At 40.6% G+C, this 16,663-nt stretch overlaps 2 protein-coding genes across 5 annotated transcripts; one reads left to right on the top strand and one right to left on the bottom strand.

The window, feature by feature from the left end:
* Positions 1-446: 446 nt before the first annotated feature.
* On the bottom strand, positions 447-4,868 carry selenop (selenoprotein P). 2 transcript variants are annotated; one of them, XM_042488432.2, is made up of 5 exons: positions 4,710-4,868; positions 3,864-4,094; positions 2,790-3,002; positions 2,578-2,695; positions 447-2,430 (listed from the first exon to the last, which is right to left on the bottom strand). In XM_042488432.2, exons 2-5 carry the CDS (start codon positions 4,064-4,066, stop codon positions 1,834-1,836), a joined length of 1,131 nt encoding a protein of 376 aa, XP_042344366.1. In that variant the 5' UTR covers positions 4,067-4,094; positions 4,710-4,868; the 3' UTR covers positions 447-1,833. The 2 variants fall into 2 exon arrangements, with proteins under 2 accessions (XP_042344366.1, XP_042344367.1); XM_042488433.2 differs by having other exon boundaries at positions 3,864-4,097; positions 4,710-4,808.
* A 3,100-nt stretch (positions 4,869-7,968) lies between these two features.
* Positions 7,969-14,824, top strand: zbtb35 (zinc finger and BTB domain containing 35). 3 transcript variants are annotated; one of them, XM_042489039.2, is made up of 9 exons: positions 7,969-8,104; positions 9,356-9,503; positions 9,595-9,696; positions 9,892-10,036; positions 10,216-10,324; positions 11,031-11,219; positions 11,633-12,008; positions 12,148-12,278; positions 13,836-14,824. In XM_042489039.2, the coding sequence occupies exons 2-9, from the start codon at positions 9,374-9,376 to the stop codon at positions 14,358-14,360; spliced, it is 1,707 nt and encodes a 568-aa protein (XP_042344973.1). In that variant the 5' UTR covers positions 7,969-8,104; positions 9,356-9,373; the 3' UTR covers positions 14,361-14,824. The 3 variants fall into 3 exon arrangements, with proteins under 3 accessions (XP_042344973.1, XP_042344975.1, XP_042344974.1); XM_042489041.2 differs by lacking the exon at positions 7,969-8,104 and adding an exon at positions 8,148-8,337; XM_042489040.2 differs by lacking the exon at positions 7,969-8,104 and adding an exon at positions 8,148-9,138.
* The last annotated feature ends 1,839 nt before the right edge of the window (positions 14,825-16,663 follow it).

The raw sequence follows: 16,663 nt of genomic DNA, 5'->3' as shown, positions 1-16,663 counted from the left end.
TCAGTCAGAATGTGGTGGGGGTTTGTTGTGTAGACCGTTATCGCCACCTGCTGACAAATGTTGGGCAAAACAGTTAATTAGCACTCTTAATATAAATCTCCAAAACATTTTTAGTGAAAACAGTTGCACTTAACAGCATGAGGGGCATAAGTGCTTAATATTGGTGTAATTTTGGAATTAAATGGCATGCTGCAAACTCTAATCATTAATGTACAAGTATTATGGGTAATGTGATCCCTCTGTTTTGTTGAGGTCACATGCCTCCAAGTTCTCAGGCACGTGTGGGATCATTGCCAAATACCACCAAGAGTCACAACCCCCCCACCCCCCCAGGCCCAACAATCCATCTTACACAGCAAATTTTAAAGCCAGTATGTTAAAATATAGACTCCCACAGTCGACTTCTATGTTTTCACTAACAAAAACACACACACAAACTCAAAAAGTAACTCTACCATCTTTATTCAACTCTCAGTTTCCATGTTTTACAGCCTTAACACAATACAGGTCTCTGTGCAAGCATCAGGTTTTCAGGGTGACTGTGATCTTCCCGCAGAAGCCGTCATTAAGTACAGAGTGTATTCCTTCATCTATTTAATTCATTTTCCCTCTGCCCTTTTCTAAACAATAGAGTCTTGTATTTTTATTTTTTAAGCAAGCCTTGTAAATGTGTGCAGTCTGCAACCTACATAGAAAATCTAGAAATGCAGAAAAAGAACATAAATTGGAAGTACTCAGCATTTCAAATGTGCATGTTTGTGGTAAAAGATACTCCAATTATATGTTTAAGCTTGAAGACTTTAAAGGTGCTGTTTTTAACTGTAGAAAAGTAGTTTTTTGTTAAGTGTCATTCTCATGTTGTCAAATACTGTCATTTTAGATTGGTAGTCAGATTGAACCACAAACCCAAAGCGTTGGTTTCTGACAACCTGGGAATGAGACTAAACAACGAACTTTCTCCCAAGTTACATACAGCACTTTTAGGAGCAAAACAAAAAGGACATTCATGAGTTACTGCCATTATACAGTATGTGCCCAAGAACAATGATCAATGGCATGCATTACAGACAAACGCATCACTGGCATAAGCTTTTTTTTTTTGCTTCCTTTTGAATGTTTTTTAGGACTTTTTTTCCACAGTAACGGCTCAGTGCTTTCACGTTTCCTTTAGCAAAACTGTAGCCTTAACTACAGCCCTCTTCAAGGATTTCTGGTGATAACCTAATTCACAGAATCTGATGTCATATGTTTTTGGCATTATTTGAAATGTATTTTTCTGTTCCCTCAACGATCCTTTGATCCTGAACTTTAAAATGTTTAAAGTGTTTCTCATGTTCCTGAACTACCTTCTCCTCTTTCTCCTGCCTGACTTCATACAGACACCACTAGAGCATAGTTTCTGTGCCTGGATTCATTAAGGATGGAGAGAGCAAAATGGAGGAGGCCATTTATGAACATGACAACCACATACACTCCTGAGAAAGGATGAGAGCAACCCACTGACACACATGCGGAGACAGGTGAAACACAGCATATGCTCTTAAAGGCCTGATCAAATTATTTGCTATTCTTTTGCAAAATGTAGTGATGTAACAAGCTGCCAATGAATGCTTTTATTGATGTGTGTATTTTGTCTTTATTACTTTGATTTTTGACTCATGACCATCTGTCCCACATGCATGCTGTCAGTGATCGCCCTGCCCTCTCCCAGGGTAATACTTGTTGGTAAAAAGAGCGCGTGACCCTGATGTTTCGAGCTGGTATTAGTATGAGGCTGATATCAGAGCCAGCTTACAGCTGCTCTCATCCTCAGCTCACACCTGCGGGTCAGGCTCATGGGGTTGGCTGAGGCTGCTGTCAGTCAGCAGGAGGCGAGCGTCACTGTCAGTTCTCCCTGATATTAATGACTGCATCGCCCATCAGCCCGTGTCACTGTCAGGAGGCGGGAAGCGCCTCATCACAGTGTCACAGAGCGACCGGCTGCTCACTCCCTGCTTCGCCAAACAGCCTGCGTCAGTGTCAGCATCAGCTGGCCTTAGGAGAGGCTTCATTGTCAGAGCCTGCTGTCCACTGTCAGCTGTGCTTTGACTTTCAGCTAACCTTCTCTGGCACTCAAGGCCTCACAGGGGCCCCAGGGGCATCCTGTGGCATCTGGTGCATGTGCACTGTTTGCTGCATCTGGCCTAAATCTAAATGATCTACACCAACTTGCTCTTGCCCCTGATGTCTAACACCTTGCTGGCCATCGCCATGGTGATGGCGATGGTTGTGACCATGGCCGCGGGGGTGAAAACCATGACTATCCCCATGGTGACCGTGGCCGTGGTGATGTCCATGGTGGTGACCATGCCCATCCTCTACAGCTGGGGTGGCGTCTGCATCAGGCTGTGCATTTGCTGTTCTTGTGCACTCCTCTGGGGTCTCTGTGCTCTGTGGAAATATTTAGTGAAGAGAAATTGAAAGAGGGCCAAAAAAGATTGCAGCGTGTGAGTTTATCTTAAATTTTACCAACATATTATCAGAGGACTTATGCTTGTGTAAATTAATATATCTTGTTGCAGTTATGTGTGGTCATACCTCATGTGTGCAGTCCCCACAAATGCGCTTGCAGTAGGTGTCTTTGATTCCACCCTCAATGTGGCCTAGTCCGATGATGGAGTACGGAAGAGAGATCTGGTGTGTTAGACGGCCGCACCTGATGGCAAAGGCATAGAAAAGCAGCGTAAAGTAGAGTAGCTTGTGAATTTCCTCTCAAAATGTCATTGAACCATCCACTACAGGAAGCAAACCTGTCGTAAATGAGGAAGTCATCTTTGTCTCCGCTCAGTGCCTGCCAGACATCAGGCTGTTGCTCGTCCTGTTTGTAGAGTGTGATGTTCTCTGACAGTTTCTGTGCCAGCAAGGTGTGCAGGCGCTGTGCTTGCTCCCCCTGCTGGTTAACAACCATGTAGACAATGTCCCTCAGACCCTGATTCTCCAGCTTCTGGCGCAGGCCATCCATTCTGATCAGGTGAGGGAAATCAGAGTTCAAAAATCTGCTGCCAAGTAACGAAATTGTAACAAAGACTTTCCAGATTGTTGCTTAACAAACAAGTATAAACAGGATGCACTTCTGGACATTGAACTTTGTAATAGTTGCACAAGAAGGACCAGTCTGAGCCTGCCATACCATGCTGCCGTCTTGGCGAGCCTTGCAGAGCGAGTAATAAAATTTAACCATTACTTTAATCCTTCCCAACTAAACAAGCAGTGTCATGCTTTGCTACAGATTTAGAATCAGTGATAGAAGAAGTATTCAGATCGTTTACATAAGTAAAAGTACTAATACCACCCCGTGAAAATACTCTGTTAGAAGTAAAAGACCTGCATTGAAAATGTTAATTAAGTAAAGTATAATCAAGAAAAAGTACTTCAAGTATTAAAAGTAAAAAGTACCCAATGTAAATCTTAAAAAAACACCTATGAAACTGATTGATTAAATTACTAAATATTGCAGCTGTGCTTGTGTAATCTGCTTGGTGATTTAACAAAACATTGTATTTTATGTGTTTTCTGAAGTATTTTATGCATAAATGTTAATTTGTTAAATAACTAAAGCTGTCAGATAAATGTACTAAAGTAAAAAGCACAATATTTCCCTCTGAAATATAGTGAAGTAAAGGTATAAAGTGGCATGAAAAGAAAAATACTCAAGTAAAGTAAAAGTACCTCAAATTCATACTTAAACACAGTGCTTGAGTAAATGTACTTTGTTACATTCCACCACTGTTTAAGATTCCTCAGGTGATGCATTGTGAAGTCATGTTTCTTCATGAAAGACATAAGTGCAAAACAGGAGGTCAAGGTGGACATTAGGCCCGTACCTGGAAGCCTGCTCCAGGCAGAACAATCAGCTGGCCTGCAGAAGAGCCACCACAGTCACATGACCCATGGCCCCAGTCATTGGCTCCACCTCCCCTATCTTCCAGGCTGGAGGCAGCTGACAGCGAGGCCCTCCCCCATCACTCTCTGCACCGCCCCCATGGAGCAGGCAGAGAGTGATGAGCAGGCTGAGGCACGCCCACATCCCTGCGGTGCCTCCTCACTGCCCCGATCTGCTGAGCACAGAGAGGAGTGACAGTGTTGGGGGGAGGGAGAAGTTGGGGAAAGGCGAAAGAGGAGACAAGGGGGGGGGGGGTTGGTCAAACTCAGTAAACATAGGATTGTACATAAGGTCAGAGAGGGGTTATCACTTTTACATTTTCCAAATATTCCTAGGTGTCCTCCCAAACTGACTACAGAAGAACTATGCTGCCAGTAAAATGAGCAAAGTGTTTTAATTTAACATTTCCAAATGCGTGCACGTTGTTTCTATGCAAATTTACACTTGTGGCTACACAGTGAATAACAAGAAACAACACGTAGTTGAACAGGAAGCATGCTGGAGTGTTGAAAGAATAGTTTTAAATTTCTGCAACATGCCTAACAGCCAGAAGGGTTACATAATGTTGAAAATGCTTGTTAAAGGGTGATACATTGACTTTAAAAAAAAGCCAACAAAAAACCATTTGCATTATGAGAGGTATGTTACAATAGGTCCTGTCTCTTAGCATTTATCCATTTATTTGCGTTAGCTGAAGAAAACAGTACAGTGAATAAATGCATTTGCTTTCTGGGTATCTGCTGCATTTCAAGTAACTTGATTAAATGTGGTCAATTCTTACACTCACCCTCGGTTAAAAAGTTTCTTTGTCGCCGCTCAGTCCTGTGTTCCTGCAACTCCTTGAACAAAAACAAGTCCCTTCCTCCTCTGCTCCCCCCTTTTATACTCTGCCTGTTGTTTTTCTATCTGGAGGTAGGACAAAGTTCAGCCCCAGCTGTTTGCTGATGCCCACACTTTTCTCAAGTTAAAAAAGTCGCTGTGCGCACAATACTCTTGTTGACATTATATAAAGACTTTAAATGGTGAATGCTTCCTAGAGATGGGCAGTTTGACAAATTCCTTTGGGGGAATTGTATGAGGAAAAAGAGTTGCTTCTTTTTAACGGGCTGTTGAAATAAGACAGCCATGGAAATTGTGCATGCATTTGCCTTGTAAATCAAACTTTATTCTTTACAATTATGTCAAGTATATTAAAAAGGAGTATTATGAATCTCCAAGAACATTGTGCAACTCTGTTTTTCACTTTCAGCGAAGAGAGGGGAAGTGAAAAAGGACAGGGGGTGGGACTCTGGTCGGTTTCCAATATGTTTCTGCAGAGTCCGCTCAAAAAAACAACATGTACAAGTGACATGATTTGAGTATTCCTGAGAAAGCATCCTGCAGTTTAATGCACACAGACAGTAAAAGTAGTAAAAGATTAACAAGTTTTTGTATTGTACTGAAAATGGGAGAACAGAGTGAGCAAACAATATATTGTTCACATAGGACGAAAAGAGCAATTTTCGGTTATACGTACTTCAACACTGGGGGAGGTTTAGGGTTTCTCTGCCAGAAAATGTTCAAAGCATCAACACTTAAATTCTTGTATTATGTTGAAATTTTATGCTCCAATTTGTACTGCCTACATCTATCTATGGCGTAAATGTCTTTGACTTTGTCAAAATAAAGTCCTCTGTTACTTTCATGTTTTTATTGGGCGACACAAAAGTGCATGCTTCAAATACAACTTTTAAAAGCACATGTGCGCACAGCTATGAACTTTATATTGTAGTGATTTAGGAGGGACAAAGAACCACACACCTTCATGGGAAAAAAATTCTCAAAAATCTATGAGTTGCTGAAGCTCGTTCGCAGCTTCAGTTGCTTTACTAAATTATTCTGGAAATACATTTTAATTTTTTCTTTTGAGGGAGCAATTATAGCTTAACACTATTGTGACAGACATCTCTGTGACATCCACAGTGTATCAAAAAGCTGTAAACAGCCTCAAAGTCCAATCGGGCAGTTGAGGTTGTCCAACTGCAGATATGGGCCCTCCAGTTTGGGGCGGTAAGAGCACTGTTGTAAGATTACAGAGGTCAAAAGCCAGTTTAAACTAGGCCAGCTAGTCAGTGATGCTGGGGTTTAACAAAGAATTCTTTTATTATTATTATTTTATTCTTTTATCTGAGACTGTGGTGAGCAGTATAGTTGATAGACACAATAAAAGTAACATCTGTACAATATCAGACAACCCAAGTTCTATATTTGCAGCTTGTTGTGACACCTGTGTGAGAGAAGTGTTTGGTTTTCTGCATAGTGATTTTGTAGATGTATTTGGTAGTGTTGTTGTGTTGTGATTTCAAGTGAACAAGTTGAACATATAATCTTCAGCCTCTTGTGCTGATTACAGGATTTCTGCCTGGACCTGAGTCCAACTTTGACTAGCTGACTTGCTGGTATGTTCAACATTTGGCAAAGCAACTAGCCTGCTGACAGAATACATGACCAGCATTACATACATACCGACATGAAGGGTGCGCAGCAAATAGTCCAGCAGAAGTTAAATTGAAGATCTGCAAGGACACACACAAACAGAGTAGAATAAAAACACATGAGGCTGTGGCGCAGCAGAAAGCATGCAGTGTACAGACTATGTGCAGGTATCAGTGTCTGTAAGCATCACCTGATCAGTGCAGACAGTGAGACTGTGGTATCTGCTGATACAGCAGAGCATGACATCTGACCTGCCAAGACAAGTTTTCTATGACCCAGTGTTACTCATTTACAGTGTCTGGCACTGTGACATATGCTCTTTTTCAGGGCACACTAACCTACATATAAAAAAAGATCATATCAGTCACATGAAAACTATACATTGGTCACTAAAAAACAAATTGCAGTGTTTAAAACATCATAATAATTGCAGAGGTTAAAATTTAAAGATGGAGATGTAACATCTTCTAACATGTTTAACACAAATACAGATTTTAAAAAGCATTCATAATCTTTGAAAATGTAATGTATTATAGCTAAAACAGCATTACATTTGCCTCAAAGATTATGACTTTGGACTTGTCAGTCTTGACTTGGGATAAGACTTTGGGCTTGTCGGAGTGCAATGACTTGACACTTACTTGTGACTTGCAAAACTATGACTTGGTCCCATCTCTGTGGCACAATATCTTAGTAACCTTTGTAGGCAAAACATTCTCAGAGATACTTCACACCAGGGTGTTGTCTTCTCAGTTTGGTGCAGCAGCACTGATAAGAATTATAATCATGCACTGCACTGTATGTCTCACACTCAATCTGCTACTGTTAACTCTTTTTCTTCTTAATATATATACATACGATATATATGATATATATAATATTATCTACCTGTTCGATGCATTTCACTGTACAGTTCTTAATTAATACTTTAGAATATTGTGACTACTGTCCTGCATTTTTATTCATTGATTGCATCTTTTGTACATCTCCCTTTATTATGGAATGCATTTATCTTGTTATATGGCTTTATGTTTTATATTATCATGTATGCATAAACAGTATATTCTTGTAAGGTTACTTTCTGCACAGGGCCTGGCCTATTAAACTCTTCAGGTAATCTTTATAGGAAGGGAGGATGCATTGCTGTCCCTATCACTCCCATTCTCATCACTATAAAATAAATAGATGATAATGTGATGTTCGTGAAATCTGAATCTGATATTAGTTCAATCGTAGTTTGTTTTTGTTTTTTTACAGGTTTATTTAACAAAAATATGTATAAAATATGTCAGGCAAACAAGATTACAAACATTCCCAAGAGCACAAATAATTGACGTTCTACACGAATCATAATAAATAATAATAATAAATAATAATAATATCAATACATAAATCATTTTTAAAAGTATGCACACAGACACAAACTAAAGGAAGAAAACAAAAATAATTCATATTGATATCACATCATATCATATCATACATTTAATCATAGTAGTTGTTTACTAAAATATGAAAACAGTTGTCACTCTCCTCTGTCACTAAGCAACGCTCCTCGGCGTCCTTGACTTCGCAAGGGTTTCTGGGAATCCGAGGCCCGAGGCTTGAACGACCGCCCTTTTTGGAGCAACGAGAGTAGAACAGCGCTACATGCGTCGAGGGAAATACTATCGCAAAACAACTTTCTGAAGCAGCGTAACCAAACTTGGGGTACGTATACGGATGGTTTGTAACGTGTATTTTGACCCACGGCGGTTATAATTAGGAAATTTGTCTGGGAAAAGTGTATTTTAATGCGCGGTTTGATGACGTAATGTTGATTGTCAAACGCGAAATGGCGAGCGTGCTAGGAGGCCCGTTACCTGCGACACTCTGCGGTTGTAAAATGTCAATTTCCTGCATGTTCCAGTACCGAAACCACTACATAGGTTTATCTAGTCCTGGTAAGTTGGACTTTGGTTACACAAATGTCTCCGGTAAGTGTCAAATGTGGCCATTTCTTCTTAAGTCGGGGACCGGAATTCATGTTTGCTAGTTAAGCTAACATCTAGCTGGACTAGCAAAGCTGTAAACGTTAGCTTAATGAACGACCATGTATGTTTGAATTATATGCCCGTCTCTTCGTGTGGCACGCCAGAGTCCGCTCCTTATTCTTTGTAGACTTTTATCTCAGAGTGTCCGGCAGGCACAACTTTAACCGGTTTCATCAGTGATGTGATTCGTGGGCCTTCACCTTGGCTTCCTCGTTCTGTACAGTGTTGTTTCCCTGTAAAGCATTTTTGAACCTTAGCTATCACTTCAAGGTTTTTAACCTTTGAACCTTAGCTATCAACATAATACAATATAATAACGGTATACAGTAATATAGCGATTAAAATTTCAAGTGTTTTCATTTCACATGTAATGATACTCAGGGTTCCTTGGAAAATCCTAAAAGGCATTGAATCCATCAATCGTAAAGTAAGGCCTTAACTGTCATTAAATTGTCTTAAATCAATCTTTCAAATGTCTTTTTGTAGAAGGTTGATTTATTGGTCGTAACATTTATCAGTGATCCTGCTACATTTTCTGCTGATGGCATTGTTCAATTCTTGCAGTGCATTTTTTTTTTTTTTTTAACTTTCATCAGTCCCAAGTCCTTGTGGCTCCCAATTAGGTCTGCCCATCCAGTGCAGCAGCTTGATCCGGGTTGTCAGGTGTTAACCATGTCTCTGTGAAGACCTTTGTTGTACCTTTGCTTTTGAGTAAGTTGTTTTGAGTGTATACTATTCTGCAAACTATGTCTTTGTCTCTAACAAAGCATCTAAATAAAGGAGAAAACTGTATCCAGGAATCCAGGCCAATTAAAGTGACGACATGAGGCACGCATGTGTGTGTATGTGTGGTCAGCTCAGCTGACAGCTGTGTTTCATTTTATCAAACAATATTGTGAACTGTATTTCCATCTTCTGTTCTGTGCAGAGAGGGACAAGGTCCATCATGGCGGCTGAGGTAGAGGTGGAGCTGGAGGGAGGCAGTGAGTACCCAGCACATTACAAAGTCATGATGGACAAACTCAATGAACAACGACAGCTAGACCAGTTCACGGATATCACCTTAATCGTGGATGGTAAGTAGACATATTTTATAAACATCTTTATGATGTCTTTGAGAAATTCTTAAACAGTGCTCATTATGTCCATGTCTCTTGTTTCTTACAGGACACCAGTTCAGAGCCCATAAAGCAGTGTTGGCGGCATGCAGTCAGTTTTTCCATAAGTTCTTCCAGGATTTTACCCAAGAGCCACTAGTGGAAATTGAAGGTAGCAGGTGTTTAAATTGTTAATGGAAAAAAAGTGAAAACAATGTGAATTTTAAGGTTATTACCAAACTATTGGCAGCAGCTATTTGAGAGATAATTCCTGAAACAATGTTGTAAATACCGTTATTTTGTTTGCCTGTGTTTGTTACGTTGTTACTTAAAACCGCTTTCACTCATCACTGTCGTACTCTGACAGGAGTGAGTAACACGGCCTTCCGCCAGTTGATGGAGTTCACTTACACAGCAACACTGGTCATAGTTGGAGAAGAGGACGCATTTGATGTCTGGAAGGCTGCTGAATATCTCCAGATGCAGGAAGCCATCAAAGCGCTGAGCAATAAGTGAGTCTTACATGCAGCTGACCTGCCACATGTCACTGCTGATGAAGCTAACACTGTCTCACTATCAGAATTTATATGATGTCATTTGTACATTCAATGGTGCTGTGCTTTATGAGCTAGAAAGGATTCCTTCATATAGACTTTGTCACCTCTCAACAAGAGCTTGTCTTCTTCTGTAGGATAAATGAGAATCCCTCGCTGACAGCAAAGAGCAAAGGCAAAAAGAGGAAGATTGCTGAGACGTCTAATGTGATCACAGAAAGCCTACCTTCAGTGGAAGGGGAACAGGTCAGTATGTTTACAGTGCTCACACTCGGAGATATAGTTTCCTGCAGAGTACTGGATGATAAGATTGGCTGAAATTTCTGTGCATTTTTATACCACTAAGATAAAGTGTTTAAGACTTTATCTTTGTGGTATAAAAATCAAATCAAGTGGTATAAAAATCAAATCAAGGAAAATTGAGTCCTCAAACTGTCTTAAATTCATAAATTTGCCGTAGGTGTTAAATTTACAGATGATTCATCCTCCAATAGCATTTATTTGTTTGAGTTGGACAATGAGATGTCAAATGTTAATGTCTTATTTTACATGTCAGGTTAAGCTAGCCTTTTATTTTGCATTTCTGCAACAAGTGTGTTTTGTCATTGCAAACATTGTCTAGCATGAGTCACAATAAATGTATGTAGCCTCAATATGTTCCTCGACATAATATCTGAAAGATAATTGGAAATGTGAGTTTAATTTACCAGCATTTACTGAAAATAAATCCTTGGTGATTTCCACAAGCTATTATTTTGATTGGAAAATTGGAAATAACATAATATTCTGTATGTATGTGCATGTGATGAGATTGCAGAGCAGTTTGAGAAGTTCTCACTTAAAAAGCATTAAATCTCACCATGGAAATGGTGCAAGAGCTTTGTTCTACAGATTAACCTCACTTTGTCCACACATCTAATTATTAGGTCTGAATGTTTTTCATATTCTCCAGGTGGAGATTGAGGTGATAGGGGACGGGGCCATTGAGGTAGAGACTGGACTTGAAGAGGTGGTTGATGCTGCGAAGAATGCTCAGGCGGCATCCGATGACTCTGCTTTGGCTCTTCTTGCTGATATAACCAGCAAGTATCAGCAAGGGGAACCTACGCTACAGGTCATTAAGAAGGAAGGAATAGAGGAGGTATATTGACTTGTGTTTGTACAGACTGTCTTTTATAGGGGGAGTCTGCCGTTTTGGAAAAAGATTGTTGATATTTGACCTCAACACCCAAACATATACACCCCTCTTGCAGAAGATCTGGAAATATCCTCAATATTATTTATGTTTTATTACTATGTGGTCTAGATCCATTTTAGCGGGCGAGGATGTGGAGGAGTAGTCAGCATTGTTCCTTGCAGCTCAGTCTGAACTTTTTTATTTGCCATTAACAGAGCCAGGGCTAAAAGAAAGTTTATTGGATTAGGATCAAAGGCTGCACCTTTCAGCTGACTTTCATCCTCTTGTAGTTTATTAATGGGTTAACTACATATTGACAGAAAAAGTTCTACATGTGAAAGAATTAACCTTGCCTTGCCTATGTTTGTGCTTCACAGGAGGTGGTGTATCAGGAGGAAACGGTGACTGCCTCAAAGGTGCTGGAGAACGTGGAGGTCGTAGAGGTCCAGATTTCCCAAGTGGACAACATGTTCCGCTGCAACAAGTGCGATCGCAGCTTCAAGTTGTACTACCACCTCAAACAGCACTTGAAAACACACCTGGGATTGCTGGAAAAACCCCATGTGTGCAGCCACTGCGGGAAAGCCTACACGCGGGAGGGCGCCTTGAAGCAGCACATCAGCACGTTTCACTTTGACGCAGAGGAGCTGTCCCGAAACCAGAAACCCCAGAAGAAAGTGCACGTTTGTGAATACTGTAAAAAGCACTTCGATCACTTCGGCCACTTTAAGGAGCACTTGCGGAAGCACACTGGTGAGAATGAAAAATAAAGTTGGATGTGTTCATTTTGTTAATGTGGAAATTACTCAGTTGACTGAAGTCATAATTATGCTCCATTGACTTGCTGTTTCTAGTACTGACCTACATACTTGGTTTTATGTGTTATCTGTAGGTGAAAAACCTTATGAGTGTCCAGATTGCCATGAGCGGTTCGCAAGGAACAGCACACTGAAGTGCCATATGGCAGCCTGTCAGAATGGGGCCGGAGCCAAGAAAGGACGCAAGAAACTCTATGAATGCCAGGTACAGTTTGTTCAGAATCAGTGCCATCTAGAGCTTCTCTGCCAGTGCTGTGTCTACGGAAGAAAAATGATTTTCAAATGCTTTCTGCTTCACATTATGTAAATGTTTTTTCAGACTTGATGCCCAGACATTCTAATACATGACTCTTTAGTGCGCAAACTGAGTCATTGACTATTGTACTATATGTGCTGATGTATTGGCATTCAGTCCAGATTGTGATGGTTTACCTTGATAAATTAATGATGTCCCAGTCAAGTGTCTCCCCTAATCATTTAATATTGAATATCTGATAATGCTGGGTATTGGTTAACTTGATCTACTTCAAGTTTTAGTAAACATGTCAAAGTATCCTTGGGTAAAATACTGAATCCTCTTTATCGTGCGCCATCGGTGTGGGAGTGTGTGTGTGTGTGTGTGTGTGTGTGTGTGAATGTGAATGTGACATGTAGTGTGAAAGTGTTTTGAGTGGTCAGAAGACTAGAAAAGTGCTGTACAAATGCAGCCCATCTACCACTCTAGTTTGCATCACAGTTTTCCAATAATGTTTACAGGTAAACATAGTAATGGAATAGAAATAGTTTCAGATGTTAAATTAATGGAAAACTGCTTAAGTAATTGATTGAAGGAATATTTCACCCACTAAATAATAATTTTGTAAATCAATAACTCACTGTGCGTTAGGTTGAATTTGTGAAGAAAACTGCTTTTCTTGCATGTCTCCATGGTGACAAGAGAATCAAAAATGGAGAAAATTCTTCATGAATTCAGGTAAAAGGGGGCTGCTTTTAACAACAGCAAAAATATATCAAAGCGTCAGTTAACAAACTCTCACACTCATGCAGTGTGATCCGAGTCTCATTCATCCGGGCATATGCTCGGTACTTCTCCACACGCATTTTCACTAAAACCTTACAAGTGAAAACACTTCATGGATGAGTAGTGCATCACGCTAAGTGCATGCGTTTGAAGTCTGCATTTGAATTGAGCTCAAGATTTGTCCATGTGTTCTAAGCAATGTTAAATAATAAGGTTTTATGAAAAATGCATGTGTTTAGGAAGTACTGAGCGTACGACTGCATAAATGAGATTCAGGGGTTATAATGCAGAAATTGTGTGAGAATTTGTAATGCATGTTTTGATAGTTTGATAGTGTTGTTGTTAAATGTGGCCCCCTTTATTCCAATTTATCAAGATTTTTCTCCATTTTTGGATTCTTAATATACTGGAAGCGTGCAAGAGAAAGCTTTCTTCATGAATTAAACATAACACGGGTGAGTAAATGATGTATAGTACAAGTGAAGTGGGTGAAGTATTACATTAATTTAAACAAAATGTCAAATAACTAACAAACTAATGTGGCTTCAGTTGCTCAAATGTGAGGATTTGTTTCTTTTCTTCGGTCTCAAATTAGTGAATTGAATATTTTCGTCCGATAGAACCAGACAGTTGTTGACTTCACCTTGGGTTTGAGAATATTATGATTGGCATTTGCTGCTGTTTTATGTGGTTTCATAGACCCATGATTCTTATGTGACGTGACATTTTCTCCTCCATCAGGTCTGCAGCAGCGTTTTCAACAGCTGGGACCAGTTCAAAGACCATCTTGTGAGCCACACAGGGGACAAACCCAACCACTGCACAATGTGTGACATGTGGTTCACCCACCCAAAAGAACTAAAGGCCCACCTCAAGCAAGTCCATTCCATCGAGGACGACAAGCCAACCGAAGAGCTGGTCATCACAGACTCCGCCGCCACTGCAGCCCTCACCATTGCAACACAGAGCATAGAAGGATCTGAAACGGTGCTGCTGGATGACGGAATCCAGGTGGAACATGTCACAGTGGAGCCTGTGGACGTGATGGAGATGGAGGAGACTGCAACAGTTGTGGTGGAGGATGGAGGGGTGGCGGAGATGTGCGAGGAGGACGTAGAGAGGTTGAAGCAGGCCGGGGTGCAGATCCAGGTGGTGCACGTGACCACAACTGAAGTGGACGGGCAGCAGGTGGTGAACTCTCAGGTGGAAGTAGAGATGGAGGGTGAGATGGTGAGCGTTGAGGAGGCAGAGCAAGCAGTTGTATGAGAATGTGGAAAAGACTGTCTCAAAGGACTTGCAGGACACTTTCAGCCTTGAATGGCTGCATTATTGTGTAGCTGACTTATTTTCCATCAAGAACATTGCATGTGGGATTCAGCATGTCGCCTCAGTATGTCCTGCTGTCCGCCATCACATTGAAATACATTGTTTCCACCATCTCCCGCTGTTTGAACTCTGCGTTGTGGACAGAGTCACAGATATTTCATTTCCTGCTAATGATCCTGTATTTATTTCAAGGCCATTTGCCATCATATCACTTATTCGCAATGACTCTTCAGTGCTTCATCAATCAATTTTCATGTTTTGTTTTTTTTTTTTTTTTTATCATTTCTGTGTCCTTATTTTACCTCGAATTTATATTATGGCCTTTTAGATTGGGTCACTTGCCAAGAAAATTTGACAGTGAATGAAAAGTGTTTGTTGCAGCTCATTAAACAGTTTATGTCGGGTGCTGATGTTTCTCAGTGTTACTGCTACAGTTTTGTTCAAGCTCATATTTCATATTGACTTTTGGTGTTTTTGTAGGAAAAACTCTGATATGGGATAAAATTGGTTTTCTAGAATTGACTACAAGTCTTCATTTACTGAATTCTTGATTATCTTCAAATCAACTCTATTAGAAACGGAGGTGAGATTTTTGACACGGTCGTTGCAAAACGGGTTATTCTAAGAGAGTGGAAGTCAGTATTTCTCCCCTGCTTCAAAAAGTGGCTTACTGACGTGATTTCTTATTTTCATCTCAAGCTGATTTGGTACACTCTGTCAGACTCTCACGTCAAGTTTATAAAGATTTGGGGTCCTTTCATAGAACATATCAGGAGGGAGAGGCCAAAGTCTATGAATTGACTGTCCTGCTCAGTTGTGCTGTACTGTTTTTTTTTTGTATTCTCACCATGGAACTTTGCTACGTTAGCTTGCAAGGGGCCTGCCTTTATCCCCTTTCGTACCGTTCTCTTGGACTTCATTTCTGACTCCCAATTTTATGAATTGTTGCTCTGGGTTATTGCGTCAACATTTGACATGTGTACATGTACATTTTATTTTCCTTGGTTTGTCTTAGTGCTGGCAGTCTGTCTATTTTTTTTATTTTTTATTTTTAATTTAATTTAATTTTTTGTTTTTCTGTTTGTTTGCTGCTCCTCTCTTTGTTGTTTGTTTACATGTGGTAAGTGTGTTTTATTGAAAATTGTATCAAAAAAAAATTAGAAAAAAAAACCAGAGAAATGCAGGTGAGGTTGTTATAGATTCAGATTTTTTTTTCAACAAGACAACCTATCTGCTTGGCCCACTTTCTGAGGTGACTGATTGTACACCGATCAGCCACAACATTAAAACCACTGACAGCTGAAGTAAATAACATTGATCATCTCATTAAAATGCAGTGTTCTGCAAGTAAACCTTGGGTCCTGGCATTCATATTGATGCCATTTATCATGCACCACCTCCAAATTCCCAATCCCATTCTGACCGAGCATCTGTGGGACGTGCTGGTGCCCTACCTCTTAACCGCTTCCAACACCCTGGTGCCAGACACCACAGGACACAAAAGGTTTTGTCACCATGCCTCTACAGCTCAGAGGCCCCACTGTGTACTGGACTTGGCTCTGATCTGTCAAGGCATGAACACAGGACCTCTGGGGTACCAGCACATCCCACAGATGTTAGATTGGATTCGGATCTTTGGAATTTGGAGGCCAGGTTTACACCTCGACCTCTTTGTCACGTTCCTCGGGCCATTCCTGAACAGTATTTTCAGTGTGGCATGTCACGCAGTGCCATCAGGGAGTGTTGTTGCCATGAGGTGTACTTGCTGCAATGACCAACTGGCATCCACATGAATGCAAGGATTTAAGGTTTCCCCTCAGGACATCGCATTGCAACAAGACAATCAGTGTTATTCACTTCACCTGTCAGTGGTTTTAATACTCTGGCTGATTGGTGTATGTCTATTTTGTGTTTCCACTGCCCCCAAGTGGACAAAGGGCCCACCAGCTGGCTAGATAGTGTAACTGCAATATGTACAGCATATGTGCATATAAGCTCAAGCTTGTGATCAAGCGTCTGTGATGGTCCAAATTTAAGAAGTATAATGGTGACTCAAGGTATCCAGGCTCCACTGATGATGGTTTTTTATTATGGTCGTGCACACGCTGATCTCAGGGTGAACATACTCAGAGTTGATTGAACTAATGCAGATCAGCTGTTCTGGAACCGACTAAGAGTTTCTCGTCTCAGAGTAAATCTGAGAGTTCAGGTTAGTTGAACCTCCTTTCTGGAATACCCCCCAG

The sequence above is a fragment of the Plectropomus leopardus genome, chromosome 4 (genome assembly GCF_026936395.1).
Source record: "Plectropomus leopardus strain MGB_pleo_1.0 chromosome 4, ASM2693639v1, whole genome shotgun sequence".
Taxonomy (NCBI): Eukaryota; Metazoa; Chordata; class Actinopteri; order Perciformes; family Serranidae; genus Plectropomus; species Plectropomus leopardus.
This window is presented reverse-complemented; position numbering and strand designations above follow the sequence as displayed.

Coding starts and splice junctions, on each gene's coding strand:
- zbtb35 (XM_042489039.2), top strand. CDS start 9,374: ATGGCGGCTGAGGTAGAGGTGGAGCTGGAGGGAGGCAGTGAGTACCCA. Junction 9,504..9,594: donor TATCACCTTAATCGTGGATG/GTAAGTAGACAT, acceptor TGTTTCTTACAG/GACACCAGTTCAGAGCCCAT. Junction 9,697..9,891: donor GCCACTAGTGGAAATTGAAG/GTAGCAGGTGTT, acceptor GTACTCTGACAG/GAGTGAGTAACACGGCCTTC.